The sequence below is a fragment of the Lampris incognitus genome, chromosome 2 (genome assembly GCF_029633865.1).
Source record: "Lampris incognitus isolate fLamInc1 chromosome 2, fLamInc1.hap2, whole genome shotgun sequence".
Classification (NCBI taxonomy): Eukaryota; Metazoa; Chordata; class Actinopteri; order Lampriformes; family Lampridae; genus Lampris; species Lampris incognitus.
In genome coordinates, this window is record NC_079212.1 from 136,083,711 (window position 1) to 136,101,411 (window position 17,701).

Here is a 17,701-nt window from a genome sequence, read left to right on the forward strand (position 1 = left end):
TTATCACTATCAGTAGGAAATTACAGTTTATCAGCAGTGTGGGATAAAATCTCTCATCGCATTCTCATTAGTTCTCATTTAAGCAACATCTCTGACTTGTGCTGGGCCACTGTGTGTGTTTCAGCTTGGCTGACTAGTTGCCTGTCTATATCTTTTTGGCAGGGCGGGAAATTCCCCAAGTTTGTGTCCAAAGAGATGGAGGCCATGTACATAGATGAGCTGCGCTCCTCCGTCAACCTACTGATGGGCAACCTGGAGAGCATGCCCGTCTCCAAGGGCGGAGAGTTCAAGCTGCAGAAGCTGAAACGAGGCCACAACACCTCCATCATGGACATGGGCCAGGAGGATGAGAACACACTATCCAAGTCGGATGTTGTGCTCTCCTTCACCCTGGAGGTGGGTTTGAGAAGCGGACTACATTTTCATGCATAACTGAATTTTTTTTCTTCACATTTTCTGCACTTTTTTTTTGCATGAAAAGAGACATACCCCAATTACCTCTTGTCAGCTCGCTGATAGAAACATTTTTTTTAGTGTCAAAATTTGCCGCAATCGCGCAAATTCTGCAGTGTGCTGTAACTTCTCATTTTAATACGTCTCACACTGTTTCATCTCGACAAAGGAGCGCTCCTCAGGCGAGCTCCTCGCACCGATATTGAGGTGAGGCGTCTATTAGGCTGTCTTCCTGGCTGACGGCGTCAACCTCACCCAAATTGGGCGCACGTGCGTCCATTCCTTTTCTCAAAGCGAGAAGGAAAAAGTGGGTTTCCCCACTGTCTATGTATTGCTGTGGCATGAAATGATAAATTACCTGCTCAACTCCAACCCCTTTACCTGCTGCAAGAGCTTGATCCGTAGAGAAATCTTTGGAGCACAATGGTTCATATAAATGGGGTTTTCGTAGTCAGTGACAGTCCCCTGGTGGTAGTTTGGCTTATTTATCTGTGTCCTCGGGACATGAATTTTCACATTTTTACTAGCAATATAATGTTTCAGCCTTTCAACAGCCTTTGTTGGATATATGTGGTAGGTTACTGTTTCATCCCTTTCTCTTTCTGTTTCCCATCTGTTCGCAATCCCCTGTGTCCTTCCCCGCCCCACTGCCAGGTTGTGATAGTGGAGGTGCAAGGGCTGAGGTCTCTGGCACCAAACAGGATCGTTTACTGCACTATGGAGGTGGAGGGTGGACACAAGCTCCAGACAGACCAGGCGGAGGCCTCTAAGCCTACGTAGGCAGACACACACACACACACACACATACAGACATGACACAAAGGAAATTGCTGCAGCGATGTAAATAACCAATCAACGATGAGAATAATCCCACCGTCTTTATGTACTTTGTGCACTGCCTCGACGCACAGGGCGTACAGACACACAACGCATGTATGGATCCTGGTGTGTTGTTTTATCCATCCGTCTCTTTCCCGTTTCCTGCTCGGTCAGTCACACCCACGTGATCTACCTCAGCCACTTTCTTTTGCCACCTTGCAGGTTAAACAGGAGTTAAAAAAAATACCTGGCTGGTTGTGTCTTTGCAGAGATGAGGATTGGGTGATAGTGCCACCAACTGGACACTTGGTATAAAAACAACACTCAGCGATGTTGTCATAGGAATCTATTCTGTTGCATCCCAAGTACAAAAAAAATCAGTAATGCTTTAGTGTGCGTGTGTCTTGTTGTGATGTAAGTTTAAAAAATAGAGAAGAAGAAAAGAAATTGCACAAGACTGGAGACTTGGTTTGCTTCTGTGATTTTTTTGATTTTTTTGATTTCAATGTGCACCCGCAACAGGAAAGGTGGACTCCTTTCTTGTTGCGGGTGTACTTTGAAAAGAAAAGAGGTTCTCTTTTAGAGACCAAAAAAAAAAAATTCCTTTGCCCTTTTGATTGTTTAGAAATGAAAAGGAACACTTATTTTGATTTAACACAAGTCCCAAAACTCTTTGTTCTCGTGACTAATTGATTTCTTTTCCTCTCCAGTGCGTCACTTGCTTTGCTCTCTCGTCTCTGGTCCATTCATGTGTCTTTGATGACAAACGGGAGCCTATGAAATGGCACGGAGGCCTGTTGTTCGTTTGACCTGCTAATCCATCCACCCATCCATTATCCGAACCGCTTATCCTGCTCTCAGGGTCGCGGGGATGCTGGAGCCTATCCCAGCAGTCATTGGGCGGCAGGCGGGGACACACCCTGGACAGGCCGCCAGTCCAGCACATGGCACACACACACATTCACACCTAGGGACAATTTAGTACGGCCGATTCGTCTGACCTACATATCTTTGGACTATGGGAGGAAACCGGAGCACCCGGAGGAAACCCACGCAGACACGGGGAGAACATGCAAACTCCACACAGAGGACGACTCGGGACGACCCCCAAGGTTGGACTACCCCGGGGCTCGAACCCAGGACCTTCTTGCTGTGAGGCGATCGCGCTAACCACTGCACCACCGTGCCGCCTATTAACCTGACCTGTCAATATTAACCGAAATTCCCTGTAGTATGATAGGTGCATTATTTCTGATCAGGCCATGCACTGGAACATGTGACCCATGTGACAGCACTTACATGAACCCAAGTGGTGTATATGTAATAGGACCATATGTCCATCTCAACAGTGTGTAAATATGAGTGAGTGTTTACTACTCAAACATTACCATTTATACCGGACCAGTGCACCAGAATAGCATCTATTCCATTTTCCTTGTTTGTCACACAGGCAGAAACAAGGGCAGTCATTCGTGTGACCAGTATAATTTATTACAATTTATTTTTCAAAAATAAGCTAGCAACTACTGCACTTAAGTGGTGGTTGGATGTGGTCCCATGTTTGTTGTTGTACATGGCTCTATACCTGTTGGAGTATATGATCCATACTATATACACAACATTTAATCCAGTGCAGTCAACATTTCAGGTTACATTTTACTTGTTGACTCTGCACCTTAAGAAGAGGGTTTGGTGCACGTGCGTGCTTTTTGTATTTTGTAACAATTGCGTAATAGACTGCTTCTTGGGATCCCACAACAATGAAAAGGGGAGAATCAGGTTTCCTTTTGCAGTTTCAGTGTAATTGTGTCACACAGAAACTGCAATGTCATGACTGTGACGCAATCCCAATGTATTTTTTGCAAAGTACTGTACAAAATATATTATTATTATTATTATTATTATTATTTCTTTCACGTTTCCTGTTTTACATCCTCTAGAGCCGGGTCCAAACTATGGACCTGAGGCACTATAGGGCAGATGTCACTTGATTGACAGTACTCATCGTACTGTGTGGGCTGTTCCGAGTAGGGCGATCTTCTGGACTGCACAGATGTTGATGTTGCCTGGGATACAGTTGGTGAACTTTACCATTCCCTTCTTCATGAAGAATGGAAAAGTTATTATTATTATTATTAGTCAGTGGGTTGATTTTACTTCTTCAAACTTTTGGGGGAAAAAAAGGGGGCAGCATGTGGCCCAGTGGTTAACACTGTTGCCTCACAGCAAGAAGGTCCTGGGTTCGAACCCCAGGCCATCCCAGGTCCTTTCTCTGTGGAGTTTGCATGTTCTCCCCGTGTCTGCGTGGGTTTCCTCCGGGTGCCCCAGTTTCCTCCCACCATCGAAAAGACATACATGTTAGGGTTAATACTCCTGCCTGGGCCCCTGAGCAAGGCAATGGAAAGGGGAACTGGTGTTGGTCCCCGGGCGCTGCAGCTGCCCACTGCTGCTATACAACAGGATGGGTTACATGCAGGGAACACATTCACCGTACGAATACGATGACAAAATAAAGTGGCTTTGGCTTTGAAATGCACATCAACTCATTTCAGCAATTTCCTTTGGTCGGGTGTGATTTCCCTGATTTCAGAGTATTTATGATTTCACATTTATAAGCCTGTGTTTGTTGGATTCTAGTGCTTTTCATGTGTTGTTTTTCGCTAATATTTGACCAAGTTAAATTGCGTTGGGAATAGGCGTGGGTGTCTCCCTCACCAGCAGAAGATTTCTGTTCTTAAGATGGACCGCTTTCTTTTTTTGCACTGTTTTGCTCTCTGTTAAGAAGAGCAAAATCCACAAATGCAAACTGCATCTTAATGACACACGCGCACGCACGCACGCACGCACGCACGCACACACACACACACACACACACACACACACGCACAAAACAAAAGCCATAATTTACCCAAGTCACATCTTTGTCTCTTGCTTGGGTGTATGGCTGTGCTTGTCTTCTGTGTGTGAACGTATCGTGTGTGTGTGTGTGCGTGTGCATGTGTGGGTTTCCATGTCTTGGTTTCTGTGTGTGTCTGTGTGTAGTTGGGGTACCCAGGGGGATTTCACCACCACCCAGCCCCTGCCTGCTGTCAAGGTCAAGCTGTTCACCGAGAGCACCGGCGTGTTGGCTCTGGAGGACAAGGAATTGGGACGGGTAAGATTATTAGTCCTCTTCATCCTGCTGTCTTCCTCTCAGTCGCTGCTTAACTGGTTCTTCAGCTCGACAGCTGCTACCACTCCTCTAATGTTACGATAGACAGCTGGTGTTGAGCTGCCTCTGCTGAGATGTGTCCAGGACAGTGTTTCAGGGGCGTCCGGGTGGCGTGGCGGTCTATTCCATGACCTACCAACATGGGGATCGCCGGTTCAAATCCCCGTGTTACCTCTGGCTTGAGCGGGCGTCCCTACAGACACAATTGGCTGTGTCTGCGGGTGGGAAGCCAGATGTGGTTATGTGTCCTGGTCACTGCACTAGCGCCTCCTCTGGTCGGTTGGGGCACCTGTTCAGGGGGTTGGGGAACGGGGGAATAGCGTGATCCTACCATGCGCTACATCCCCCTGGCGAAACTCCTCACTGTCAGGTGAAAAGAAGCGGCTGGTGACTCCACATGTATCGGAGGAGGCATGTGGTAGTCTGCAGCCCTCCCTGGATCGGCAGAGGGGGTGGAGCAGCGATCGGGACGGCTCAGAAGAGTGGGGTAATTGGCCGGGTAAAATTGGGGAGAAAAGGGGCGGGGAAAATCCCCTCCCCCAAAAAAAAGGACAGTGTCTTCACACCACACAGTCCATCTATATTCAATATTGGTTAACAGTTCAAAAGCGAAACATTCAAAGCACAGTAGAGCTGTTGTCATGGTAACAAAAGATGCTGCTGTGTATCACTTCCAGTATTAGGAGACATACTTTGTATCTGGTACTTCAACGCTTGTGGGACTTCACACTAAATTTCAGGTCCAAACCATGCCAGGCAGCAGAAAGCTCCTTTTAAATAATCAGTAACTCAATCGAATGTGGCATCATCCAAACTCCGAAATGGCTCCCCACAGTTCTAGAGACAGTCTGTGGTGTCTTTTTCGTTTCAGATTCATGTTAGATAAAATAATACCCGCACTAGAATAGGCCGTGTCTTGTTACAGACGCCTTCTCTTTTCTGGCTATTTCCAGGTCGTCTTACACCCGACCCCCAACAGTCCTAAGCAGTCAGAGCTCCACAAGATGACTGTGTCCAAAGGCTGTCCAGACAGCGACCTCAAAATCAAACTGGCTATCCGGATGGACAAGCCACAAAACATGAAGCATTGTGGGTAAGCGGCTGTGTCACTCGCCTGGATTCTACCATTCGGCCAGGTGGAGGATCATTTAACTGATCATAACCTGTTCTGAAGATTGCGGAGGGTGGTTTGAATCCCTGAACTGACTTGAAAAATAATTTTAAAAAAAACTGGATAAAAGCAAGGTTATAAAAAGGAGGTGATGGTGGTACCTCAGTCAATACTGAGGTGCTCTTGAGCAAGGCTTTTGATCCTCAGCTACTCAGTGGGCACACTCAGGTCTGGACATGTGTAGGTTTGTCAGTGTAGGGTGGAAAGGAGCTACTAGAAGTTGTACTTATTCAACTCTTCTTGGCTAAGCTCAACAAAATGAGACACACACGCTCAAGCAGGTTTTACCAAAGAAGAAGTTTAAGTTTGCAAGCTCACAGGTGATCTGCTGCCATCATGGGCTCATTAGAAGCAACGCACCTCACCACTGTTTACATGCATCCGTCATAACTAGTGGATGAAGGGTGAATTGTCAGATTTGCCCTGCTAGTAAAATATACACAAGCCCTCGCTTTGCTTCCCTCTGGTGGTCTTTAGTGAACACTACAAGTGTCCTTTTTTAAATAATGCTAAAGAAACCACATCATATTTCTTTGTACAGGTAGTTGCTTTATGTTCGCCAATATCAATTCGCAGTGTTATCTCAAAATAAAAATATATTTTAATATTAAATAGCAATGTTAATATTTTGTTATAATGCTTCTGCAACATATTTTCATTGATATGATTACCCAGATGAAAGTAGAAACTCCATAGTTAATGCTTTACACGTTTCTATACCAGGCTTGCAGTACAGACAGTGATCTTAGTGCTGCTATAGTATTACTACAGAAATGCTGCAGTACGTGGCTATACTGTTTATATTTATAGCATGCAACTTCAAAATACATTTAGATTGATTAATTGAAGCCATTAGTGTACAACAGTCATCAAAATAAATAAATAAATACAAATATCAGACCAGTTAAGAAATGAATGGTAAGTCGCAATATAGATGACAGAAATCTCAAAATCTTACCAATATGTGCCCCCAAGAAAATGGTGGGATACAGATTTGTTTAATGTTTGGACCAGGAAATCTGCAAGGTATTGATGAGGAAATCCAAACTGTTGGTCACCCGTTGCTCACAAGGATATTTATGAAACTGTACAAAGTAGAGATGCAGAAGCAGTGTATAAGCATTAACTAAATCTTGTAAAGGTTAAATTTAAGATAGAGCTCTGATAGCGGCGTTGGTGCGGTGAATTTATAACAGCTTGGATTTTTATGGGACGGATTTAGATGTTTTAGACTACCCATGACTCTTTGGTGAGGGATTAGCAAGGCTGGCAGCCATACCAACATGCACCCTGACTCTGCTGCATAACAGAAGCTAAGCGGGCGTGGGCTTGGCTCGTACTTGGATGGAAGACCTCCCGGGAAAACTGAGTTGCTGCTGGAAGTGGTGTTGAGGGGCCAGTAGGGGGCAGTCTTCTGTCTGGTCCTAATAAAAATCCCAGTTCAGTGACAGGGACACTGTGCTGTACGAGATACCATTCTTCAGATAAGATGTTAAACCGAGGTCCTGAATCACTGTGGTCGTGATTAAAGATCCCATGGCTCTTATCGCAAAGAGTAGGGGATTCCCCGGTGTCCTGGCAAAATTCCAAACATGGCTTTCGCCATCTGGCCACCTAATCATCCATCCCCCCATGTAATTGGCTCAATGAGTCCTTCCCTCTCCACCTCCAGCTGATGTGTGGCGCGCGTTCTGGTGCAAAATGTCTGCCGTGCATCCCCCAGGTGGGTGCTACACATTGGTGGTGGTTGAAGTGAGTTACCCCCTTCACTGTAAAGTACTTTGGGTTCTAGATAAAGCGCTATATAAATGTCATCCATTTTAGTGAAGAATTCCGCAAGTGCCTCTGGTCAAGACTGTCAACAGCTAACATCAATATCTACTCTCCAAACCAAACCGTCATCACAAGCAGTCAAGCTGCCCCACTTGTCCCAAGTAAGATAACTCGTAATGATTCCCATTCTTCTTCTTGTCAAGGATTTGAAGTGGAAATCTGGACTTTTTCTGCTTTAATAAATGGTTATATTATCCATCTGGACCACGCACATGATTCTAACTGGCATCTTTATCATGGAGACGCTCTTTATATACTGCTGTGGATATTTTTGACTGGGTAGGATGAACGCTGATAGAGCGGCAAACACCTTCCTGCTCAAGCAGGAAGTAGGATTGAAATATAATGCTGGTAAGGCGATGCTTCTGTTGGGCAGCTAATCTACCAATTCTACCATCAATATTACAGTAGAACAGTGTCCCCATGTAGTTTGATGTAGTTTGTTATTGGCTGTGTTAGCTTTGGGCCACGGGTGGGAACTTTTAGCTGTCACTGCCAGAGGGAGGGCTAGATCGTGGAAATCATGGACTTCAGCTTCAAGAAAAAAGATGTGACAGTGTCAATGTTAAGATGCCCATCAAGGTTTTGCGCACAAATGCAAACCTGCGCGCTTGCAACTACATCATCGTCATCGGCGGTCTCTTGGGGTCGAGTATGACTAGGTTCTAGGTCCTTGTGGGTCTTCAGTTGGGCGTAGATTGTTGTGGGAGGACGCCTGCGTGTGACAGCTTTTTACGTGGAGTGGCTGATGCACCTGCAGCGACCACACGGTCCTTGGCAGGGGGATGGCCAGAGTCCAATGGCATGGAGAACCAAGGCGAATGGGGCCCACCCTCTGTTGCAGCCTTCATCCACCTTCACTACTGTTGTGACCTGAAGACATCTTCCACCAGTTCTGCCGTTGAGGTCTTTGTTGGATCGCACTTTGTCTGGAACCTCCCCCCTTGACCTATCCACCTTGGGTGACCCTACCAGAGCCAAACTCCGGACGGCATAACTCTTGGGATCATTGGTACATTCAAACTTCTCCACCATGGCAAGGTGGCGATTCAGGAGAAGACTTGCAACTACACACACACACACACACACAGACACACACACACACACATTCCCTGGTTCGAAAATCTTTATATTTTGTGTATCTGTAGCTGTGAGGAGCAGTTCGTCTGTCCTTCTCCCTCACTCCTCTACATATGCTTTCCATTGAGGGGGTCGCTTGAAGGTGGCCACTGTGGGGTGGCTTTTAAGATGCTTGTGTTGCCGCCGTATGTCGCTTGTACCAACCTCTGCCTAACAGGCTGGTGAGCTCTTGGCAAGGCCCTTGTCTGTTGCCCTATCTGTATTGGTTTTATTTAGAGCGACAGACAGAACGTAGCCTTTGGTGGGACCACGGGGAAAGGCATGCAAAGGCAGGCACAGCCAGACATGTCAGGCTGCCCCACCAGCTAGCCTGGCAGCTGCAGAGCCAGAATGAACCAGGGTCTTCACCCTCGGATGTTCTTTTAAGACAAAGCCCTCCCCTACCCCTTTTCCCTCACGTTTACGTGCCACGGAGGCAGAAAGACAAGGACCCTTTTCTCACGATTGTCATTTTACAGTAGCAATAGTGTGATTGTATAGAATAAAAGTGTCAACTGGTATATTTGTCCGTGTGTGTCGGGGCCACAGGGGATGTGCCTCAACCGAACAAGAAGTCTGTTGTCTTTTAAAGTCAAAAAGGTCATGCCTGTCGACAAGGTAATGTCTGGTGTGTTTAGGTTTTTGTGCTTGCCTTTGTTTGCTGGTTTCACAAGTGTTTCATGTACAGTACATGGCAATGTGTAGAATGAACAATGAAGGGATGGCATCATTTTAGAACCAAATAAACAGGTGCCTTGGTTATTTAGCCTACCATACCGTTTGACAGCGATGCACCGTGAAATAAAACATTTACAAAAGGATGAAGGCGTCTCGTTTTTCAAAATGTTCAGGGGGTCGTATTGACAATTTGACTTGCGTAATATGGTTAACTCATCATGTCTGGATACCAAAACTGCATTTTAGGTCTGGATTCTGTAGCACCCCACTGGTGCAGTCATTCATCCTTCCTCAATTTATTAGCTAGCCTGGCACTAGTGAGACTAGGGGTGACAGTGTAGTTAGCAGGATGCAGTTGACTCACACGTCTTCAGTCAAATCAGACATGAGCAGAAGTGCGGAGGGGAAACGGTGCAGTGCATCAATGGTATATCTGAAGCTCCAAAGGAGTTGAATCAAGTGCAACTGGACTGGTATATATCCGTGAAGACGTTTCGCCTCTCATCCAAGAGGCTTCCTCAGAAAGGCACGAACTGAGGAAGCTGCTTGGATGAGAGGCGACGCGTCTTCACGGATATATACCAAGTCCAGTTGCACTTGATTCAACTCCTTTGGATAACCATGACCTAGATGAATGATAACATTCACAGACATGTAGCTGAAGCGTCTGACTGCAGTACTACAGTTTTACCACTAGAGGTCAGCAGAACCATTGTACTACATCATTACAAACTGAACGCAGTTCGCCACTAACAAACCGGCGGTACCTCAGTGATGAAAGTGTACAAAGGTGGTTATAAAAAAAATAATCCTGGTTTTGCAATTTCCAACAAAAATGCTTCATAGTTTTGAGCCTCTTGTACATATCCTCTAAAATGCTCAATCTTTCCTTAAAGCCCTGTATTTCTCATCACACAGGTACCTTTGGGCTATCGGCAAGAATGTGTGGAAAAGATGGAAGAAGAGATTTTTCGTACTCGTCCAGGTAAGCACAAAGCAAAGCGTGATGGCAAAACACAAGTATTGCACGTCTTCATGTGTATGTGCATAAAGCGGTCTGGAAGGTTCTAATTAAACAATTTATTATTTAGCGGTATTCATGCAATATAAGTAGTTAAAATGCTCACATGGACAAGTTGTGCGCTGACCTTTTATATAAAGACTAAAGGATTCACGTCGCCGCTTCGCAGAGCGCGAAGGCAACACTGGTTCAAAATTACACGTGGCCGCGTTGACTCTAACTCGCTCCACGATTTGGCCTACCTAAACAGAAGCTCTGTGGTGGTCGCCATGCTCCACACCAACCATTGGCGGTGGCTGATGTTTTCATGGGATGGATGCTGTGTGTGTGAGTGTGTGTGTGTGTGTGTGTGTGTGTGTGCAGTGAGAAGGGGAGGTGAAGCCAAGCTGTCTTCCCTCAGCTGTCACAGAAATGATGGCGAGGGCAAGCGGGCTTTTGTCAGGAGATGGGGTAGCGGCCATTTTCTGGTGGCTCCGCATTAGGAGCCGGCTATGCGGGACTGTCTCTTGTGTGTTGGAGAGGATATGTCTCAGAGCTACAAGTTGACAGGGGATTGACAAAGCCGAGTGAACACTAGCTGGCCCAGCACTCGCAGCTAGAAAAGCTCAAGCGCCGCCAACTTAAAACCCCTGACTTGCTCACAGCTATGCATATAGCAAGTGACAAACACCGGTCAATAGACTGCCTGCGTGTGCGTGCGTGTTTGCATGTCTATGGGTGGTTTTGTGTGGGAGTACATGCTTTTTTATATGTGTGCGATTGTGTTTGTGTGTGAGAGAGAGATTTTTTTTCTCCTGCATTTTGATGCTGGTGCACATTTTGTTTAGAGAAACGGAGGTACTATAGGGCTAACAACGCATGTTTGTGTGTAATTTCTTTGTGTTTTGTCTTTGTCTTTTGTCTTTTCTTTGTGCTTTTTTTGTTTTTTGTTTTTGTTTTTGTTTTTGCTAATGTCAAGTCGAATGTAAGTATTGACCGTTGGCATTAGTTGGCCAAATCCATCTGAATCATTACACACTTTGATTTAAATCTACTTGCCATTTTCAAACTTGCCAAAAAAAAAAGATCGTTTTTGATTTCCGTGTGTTTTTTTCCCAACATACTGGTAAAAGAAAGGGCAAATAGATTTAAGATCATCACGTTCAGACCTCCAAACATTTGACCTGTCAGTGCTTGAACTGGAATTAATCGTCTGAAATAGAATTTGTCCCCTCGATTTAAAATATGGCAGATCACAGTCGAACCCATTTCTCCAGAGAAACAACAACAAATTAAAAAAAACAAACGTGCGCGCACACACACACACACACACACACACACACACACACACACACACACACACACACACACACACACACACACACATTTCAGTCGAATTTCTCCAGAGGAAACACTAAGGCAACAACAAGATTTCAAATTGCTTTCCCAAATTTCAAAATTTTGATTTCCACCACATAGGGGGAATATTCCAGGTTTTACGTCCCACCAATAACCCTCCATATTAAAGTATATTGACCTTCACATAAGAGATTATTGTAACCTATTTCTCTAGTGCCCACATACTGTACGGTGCTTTGTATATAGCACCTGCAAACATGAAAAATACTATGATTGTCACCCGTCCATGGAAATGACTTATGGAGGCCACTTTACAAACATGAGTCCTTTCTGCCACATGATCAACTGCGGCAAAAGGCAGCATGCCCAGATGTATCAGATTGATTAGATAATTGGATGTGCCAGTAGGTGGCCCATATGCAATGAGCTGCAGTGCATCAACGAGCACCAGTCCACTTCCAGCACTGACGTTTATATTTTAACCACTTAAATACTTGACTCACCTTCATGTTGGTAAACATTATACAACAAATTATTGAAATGTTAAGTTTTCTTAACAGGTTACCCCTTGTGTACCATCAAACATTGTCACTGTTTGTCACTTTTGGAATAACTACTAAATAATCTGTATTATTATAATAATACTATATTATCTGCATTATTATTATAATACTCTATTATCTGTATTATTATTATTATGATTATAATATTAAATTATCTGCATTATTATTATAATATGATATTATCTGCATTACTATTATAATACTATATTATCTGTATTACTATTATAATACTATATTATCTGTATTATTATTATTATATTATATTATCTGCATTATTATTATAATACTATATTATCTGCATTATTATTATAATACTATATTATCTGCATTATTATTATAATACTATATTATCGGCATTACATTTAATTTGGTTAAGCCCTTCCCATTTAACATCTCCCTCATTGTTATTTTCATGCACGCAAGCACACACACACACACACACACACACACACACACACACCCAGGAAATAATTCCCAAAAATGGCAGATTCAGACTCAAGAAACATGTAAAGCTTGGAATTGCAATTCATGTTTGTCTTTTATTTTTTTATTTTTTTTACTTGACTACACATTCATATTGCACCCTGACCTGCTCAATATTATTTTTCCAGTGCTAATTATACAGTCTGACCCAGATCAACCCAGCATGTCAAACGTTGACAAAGTGCACACCTTGAGTTTAGTGCCTATTACAAGAAGATGTTTTATGTTTTGATTCAGGGGGGAAGAAGGTGCATAAATTGGGAATTAAAGTAGAAACAGCCAGTTATATAAAATGCACAGCCTGTCATGGAATGCTTTTATGTGAGACCTACATCTACATCTCATCAATTTCAGACACACAGGTAAACATTCAATTAAAAATGTACTAGGAAAGCAGCCTTAATCGTCTCATACGCTGTTTTCCTTGTATGTTTTAATGCTGTGACCCAGACTGCTTGTGTGCAGATACACCTAAACACACCTAAAGGAAAATTATAAAGGCTCATCCATCCATTATCCAAGCCACATATCCTAATTAGGGTCACGGGAGCCTATCCCAGCAGTCATTGGGTGGCAGGCGTGGAGACACCCTGGACAGACCGCCAGTCCATCACAGGGCTGACACACACACACACATTCACACACACACACACACATTCACACCTAGGGACAATTTAGTGTGGCCGAGTCACCTGACCTACATGTCTTTGGACTGTGGGAGGAAACCGGACCACCCTGAGGAAACCCACGCAGTCACAGGGAGAACATGCAAACTCCACACAGAGGACGACCTGGGACGACCCCCAAGGTTGGACTACCCTGGGGTTCGAACCCGGGACCTTCTTGCTGTGAGGCGACCGCGCTAACCACTGCGCCACCGTGCCGCCTATAAATGTTCAAAACATTATAAATTTGTAAAAATAAAGTGCACATCTGAGTGTGCTCCAAACTGAAGGTGTGGTGGACACCACCATACAATCCGTCTGGACTGTAGAGGGTCCACTCCTCCCAAATTGACGTGAACACGGTTGGGGTCAGGGTGTTGCTGTGCCCTTCCCTACGAGGCCGGACCACACACCCAAGCTAGAAAACTGAAGCTTAACCAGGATTTGACACAGTAATCTTTGCACTTTCCACAACTCTTACTCCACTTCACAACAACCCTTTTTTCCCCCCTTGTTGTCCACTTTCTACCTCCATTACCCCTCCCCTCGTCCTCTCAGCACGCCCTTCAGTCCTTCTGTTTGCCTTCAGCCTAATACCCCATCCCGTCTTTTTGCCTTCAACCTTCGTCCGATTGAGATTTCACTCACGGTATGGCTTCTTCCCATCCTCTCTTCCCTTTCCTCTGTTTCTCCTGACCCTATGTGCACCCTCTCTTCTTTGCTCCTTCCTCTTTACCAGACCGCTCTCTTTCTGTAACCACCGTCCCTCCACTCTGATCTCCTCCATCTTTCATCCATCTACACCCTCTCTCCTCCCTTCGGAGGCAGTTCATTCAAAGTGTAGTACTTGGTAGTGGCCTGACATTCCCCGATTGGTCCACGTGTTTATGGCACAGGGATGTCTAATCTGTCAGCTGGCAACATCTGTAGACTAGACCATTGCTCTCTCTCTCTCTCTCTCTCTCTCTCTCTCTCTCTCTCTCTCTCTCTCTCTCTCTCTCTCTCTCTCTCTCTCTCCCTCTCTCTCTCTCTCTTTCTCTCTTGCTCTCTGGCATGTCTGTCTGTTTGTCACTCGGTTTTCAATTCAACACAACCAGTCATCTGTCACGATCAGCCTTCAAACATGAATTTGCTGAACTCAAGCAATTTTCTGATGACTCAAAAAATGTGAAAATATGGAAAAAAAATAATATTAATAATAATTGTGTTCTCTTAAAAATATCATCCAGTTTCTTCGTCTCCGGTAAGAGAAACGTGGAGAGCTTGATCTTGATTGACAAGATGGAGATCTTATCGATGATCTTTGGTAGGTACTGTTCTCTGGTGGACTGTCGGGGAACTAGCCTACTAGTGTTTTGCAATATGGAAAATAGTATCCCAATACTCCTGGGGGATATTACATGTCGATATGTATATATACTATATATTAGAATACATCCGGAAATATCATGTTTAAGAATCCAACTGAGGCTCGTCACATTTAACTGTTTGGTCATGTGACGTGTAATATCAAATCAAAACTAGTTTTCAAATATTACTCACGCAAATACTTCAGACCTCATTTTGTGAGAAAATTTGCGTAATAGATTCTCGTTATCGTTCAGGCGACAGGCATGGATGGGCGCGAGCCCATGAATACTGGGATGGATCCAGCATTTTAGCTGTGCCCCCGTCCATAGGGTTAGTGGTTCTGTCAGGAAGGGCATGCAATGTAAAATTTTACCAAATCGTTATGTGGGTTGACAAGACCATACCGGATCAGTCAAGGCCCGGGTTAACAACGGCCGCCATTGGTGCTGTGCCCTCACAAGGTACTGATGGAAACAGTAAAATCCGCTGTGGCGACCCCTGAGAAACAGGGAACAAGACAGAAGAAGAAGAAGAAGAAGTAGAAGAAGAAGAAGGTTCTCGTTATCATTAATTTAGACAACAAAATTGCACATCATGAAAAGGCAGTATCGGAATTTCTTCCCGATACAATACCATCGAAAGAAGATAAATGGTAATTTTGAATTATGCCTGGCCCTATAACCTACCGCTACCCAAAAGGCTTTAGTAAATAGCTGTTGACTCTCACTTTAGCGCTCCTCTATGGAAGAGGTCTGTGATTACCCTACTCACAAGGGCAAGGGCAAAAGGAGCCACCATTGTCGGGCGTCCGGGTAGGGTAGCGGTCTTTTCCGTTGCCTACCAACACAAGGATCACCGGTTCGAATCCCCGTGTTACCTCTGGCTTGGTCAGGCGTCCCTACAGACACAATTGGCCGTGTCTGCGAGTGGGAAGCCAGATGTTGGTATATGTCCTGGTCACTGCACTAGTGCCTCCTCTGGTCAGTCGGGGTGCCTGTTCATGGGGGAGGGGGAAACTGGGGGGAATAGTGTGATCCTCCCACACGCTACGTCCCCCTGGCGAAACTCCTCACTGGCTAGTCTGCAGCCCTCCCCGGATTGGCAGAGGGGGGTATTTGGCCGGATACAACTGGGGAGAAAAGGGGGGAAATTCCACGGAAAAAAAAGGAGCCACCATTATATGATTTGCTACATGGATGATCTACACAGGTGGCCCCTACCAGACAGTACGCGGCCCTTCCTGTCCTCAGCCGGTCCACGTTCTCACACCTCACAAACTGTTTGAACACAGTTACTACAAGACCGGTGTCAGCAAAAGCAAGGATCGGATTATTAGCTGCAGAGGGACTCAAAACTCCCCTTGCGTCCTTGTTGGAAAGCCCAACTGAGAGGTAAAATGAGTCTATAAATATCTGGGCGTTAGAAACGATGACAAACGAACGCTTAATGTTTGTCACCCCCGCAGGGAATTAACAGTGTGGCTTATGAATGCCTCACGTTTCCTTTTATTAAACGTTTGTGAAGAGCGCCCGCTCCTCGCGCGCTTCATTATGCTGGCTGTGGACCCGGGGCCGCTGCAGGCAGCTGGCTCGCTGGCTGCACAAGTGCACCACAGCGGACGAAGGCTCCCCCCATTCAACTTTTCTCTTTTTCTGCTTCGACTCTCGCTAGCAGAATGTCTCTTTGCAAAATAACAAGGACAAGCCTGTCTCTAAGTGAGACGCCCTCGAAGAGGAAGTCTTCCTTGAACTTAAAAATGAATACACAAGCCCAGCGACACCGTGCTGGTTCTGGCGGGTGGTACTGGGCAAGACTTCTCAGTTGTCAGCTTGGTTTTGAGTAAGACTTGTGTTTAAACAAGGACGCATCGTCTCACAGATGCAAAACACAACCGGTATGCAACTTTGTTGTGAACATAACAGTATGGGATCATTGTGTTGAGTTTGTAATTACAAGTCGTCATCATCATCATCATCATAATTACAAGTAGACCTAATATTGACTGCACATTTTCAATTAACCTTACATATAATTCACATAATATCCTGACTGGATGCTTAACATAGAGGTAAATCAGATGTTTGCAGCGGTTCAACAGAGCTGAAATTAGCTCATCTGGGTCATGTGTTTAGCTAGCCGACGACCCAGAAAATCCAGCTGACACGCCAGAAAAACAAAACTTTTGTCAACAGATTAATTTGTGTGAGCCTGTTAAAGGTGATAAAGTCTTCCTTGCATCTCCGTCAATGGAGTTCTGTGAAATCCAACCTCAGATGACACCGCATGGGTGATACCAAGTGATAGAATGCCAGGGAGAGGCTAAGAGAGGATAGTGGTGGGGCTGCAAATACATATATATATATATATAATCCAGTGAATCAAGTAAATTCTTTACAAGACAGTACAAGCCTGTTTCATGTCATAAGCAGTCATCAGCTGTGTGTGTGTATATATATATATATATATATATGTAAATTCTTTATGACACAGTATAAGCCTGTTTCATGCCATAAGCAATCATCAGCTGTTAAATTTTGATTGATTTTGCTCCTTATTTCTTGAGCACTTTCCCTACCATTGAGTGTTTCTTTAAACAAAGTTTTATATATATATATATATGTGTGTGTGTGTGTGTGTGTGTGTATGTATGTATGTATATATATATATATATATTGCTGTGTATTAGAAGTTTTTTCCTACATCTATATTGATATACCGCTTCTCATTTGTTGGGCACTTTTATCAACACCATTGGGAAAAAACGCTGTATTTATATATATATATATACATATATATGCATGTAATTTTCCCACCGACGAGTATTTTAATGTTAATTGAAAAGAAATACAAACTCTTTAACATCTTTCAGCAGCATGCATTGTTAGATAGTCACTCACAAACGTTTTTGGAGGGCTTTCAAACCCTCCCCAAATCTACACAGACGGCACAGCTAAACACGAGAGTTTGTGTATCAGCAAGTTAGAGGACAGAAAAAGT

General features: G+C 44.4%; 1 protein-coding gene across 11 annotated transcripts in view; it reads left to right on the top strand.

Moving 5' to 3' along the window:
- The window catches only part of cadpsa (Ca2+-dependent activator protein for secretion a), a 190,148-nt gene that overhangs the window by 85,576 nt on the left and 86,871 nt on the right, over positions 1-17,701 (top strand). For all 11 annotated transcript variants that reach the window (XM_056275124.1, XM_056275123.1, XM_056275128.1 and 8 more), the window contains exons 5-9: positions 163-396; positions 1,108-1,229; positions 4,315-4,426; positions 5,437-5,576; positions 10,203-10,269. In XM_056275124.1, coding sequence (XP_056131099.1) covers positions 163-396; positions 1,108-1,229; positions 4,315-4,426; positions 5,437-5,576; positions 10,203-10,269 — 675 coding nt within the window. The remainder of the gene's footprint in view (positions 1-162; positions 397-1,107; positions 1,230-4,314; positions 4,427-5,436; positions 5,577-10,202; positions 10,270-17,701) is intronic.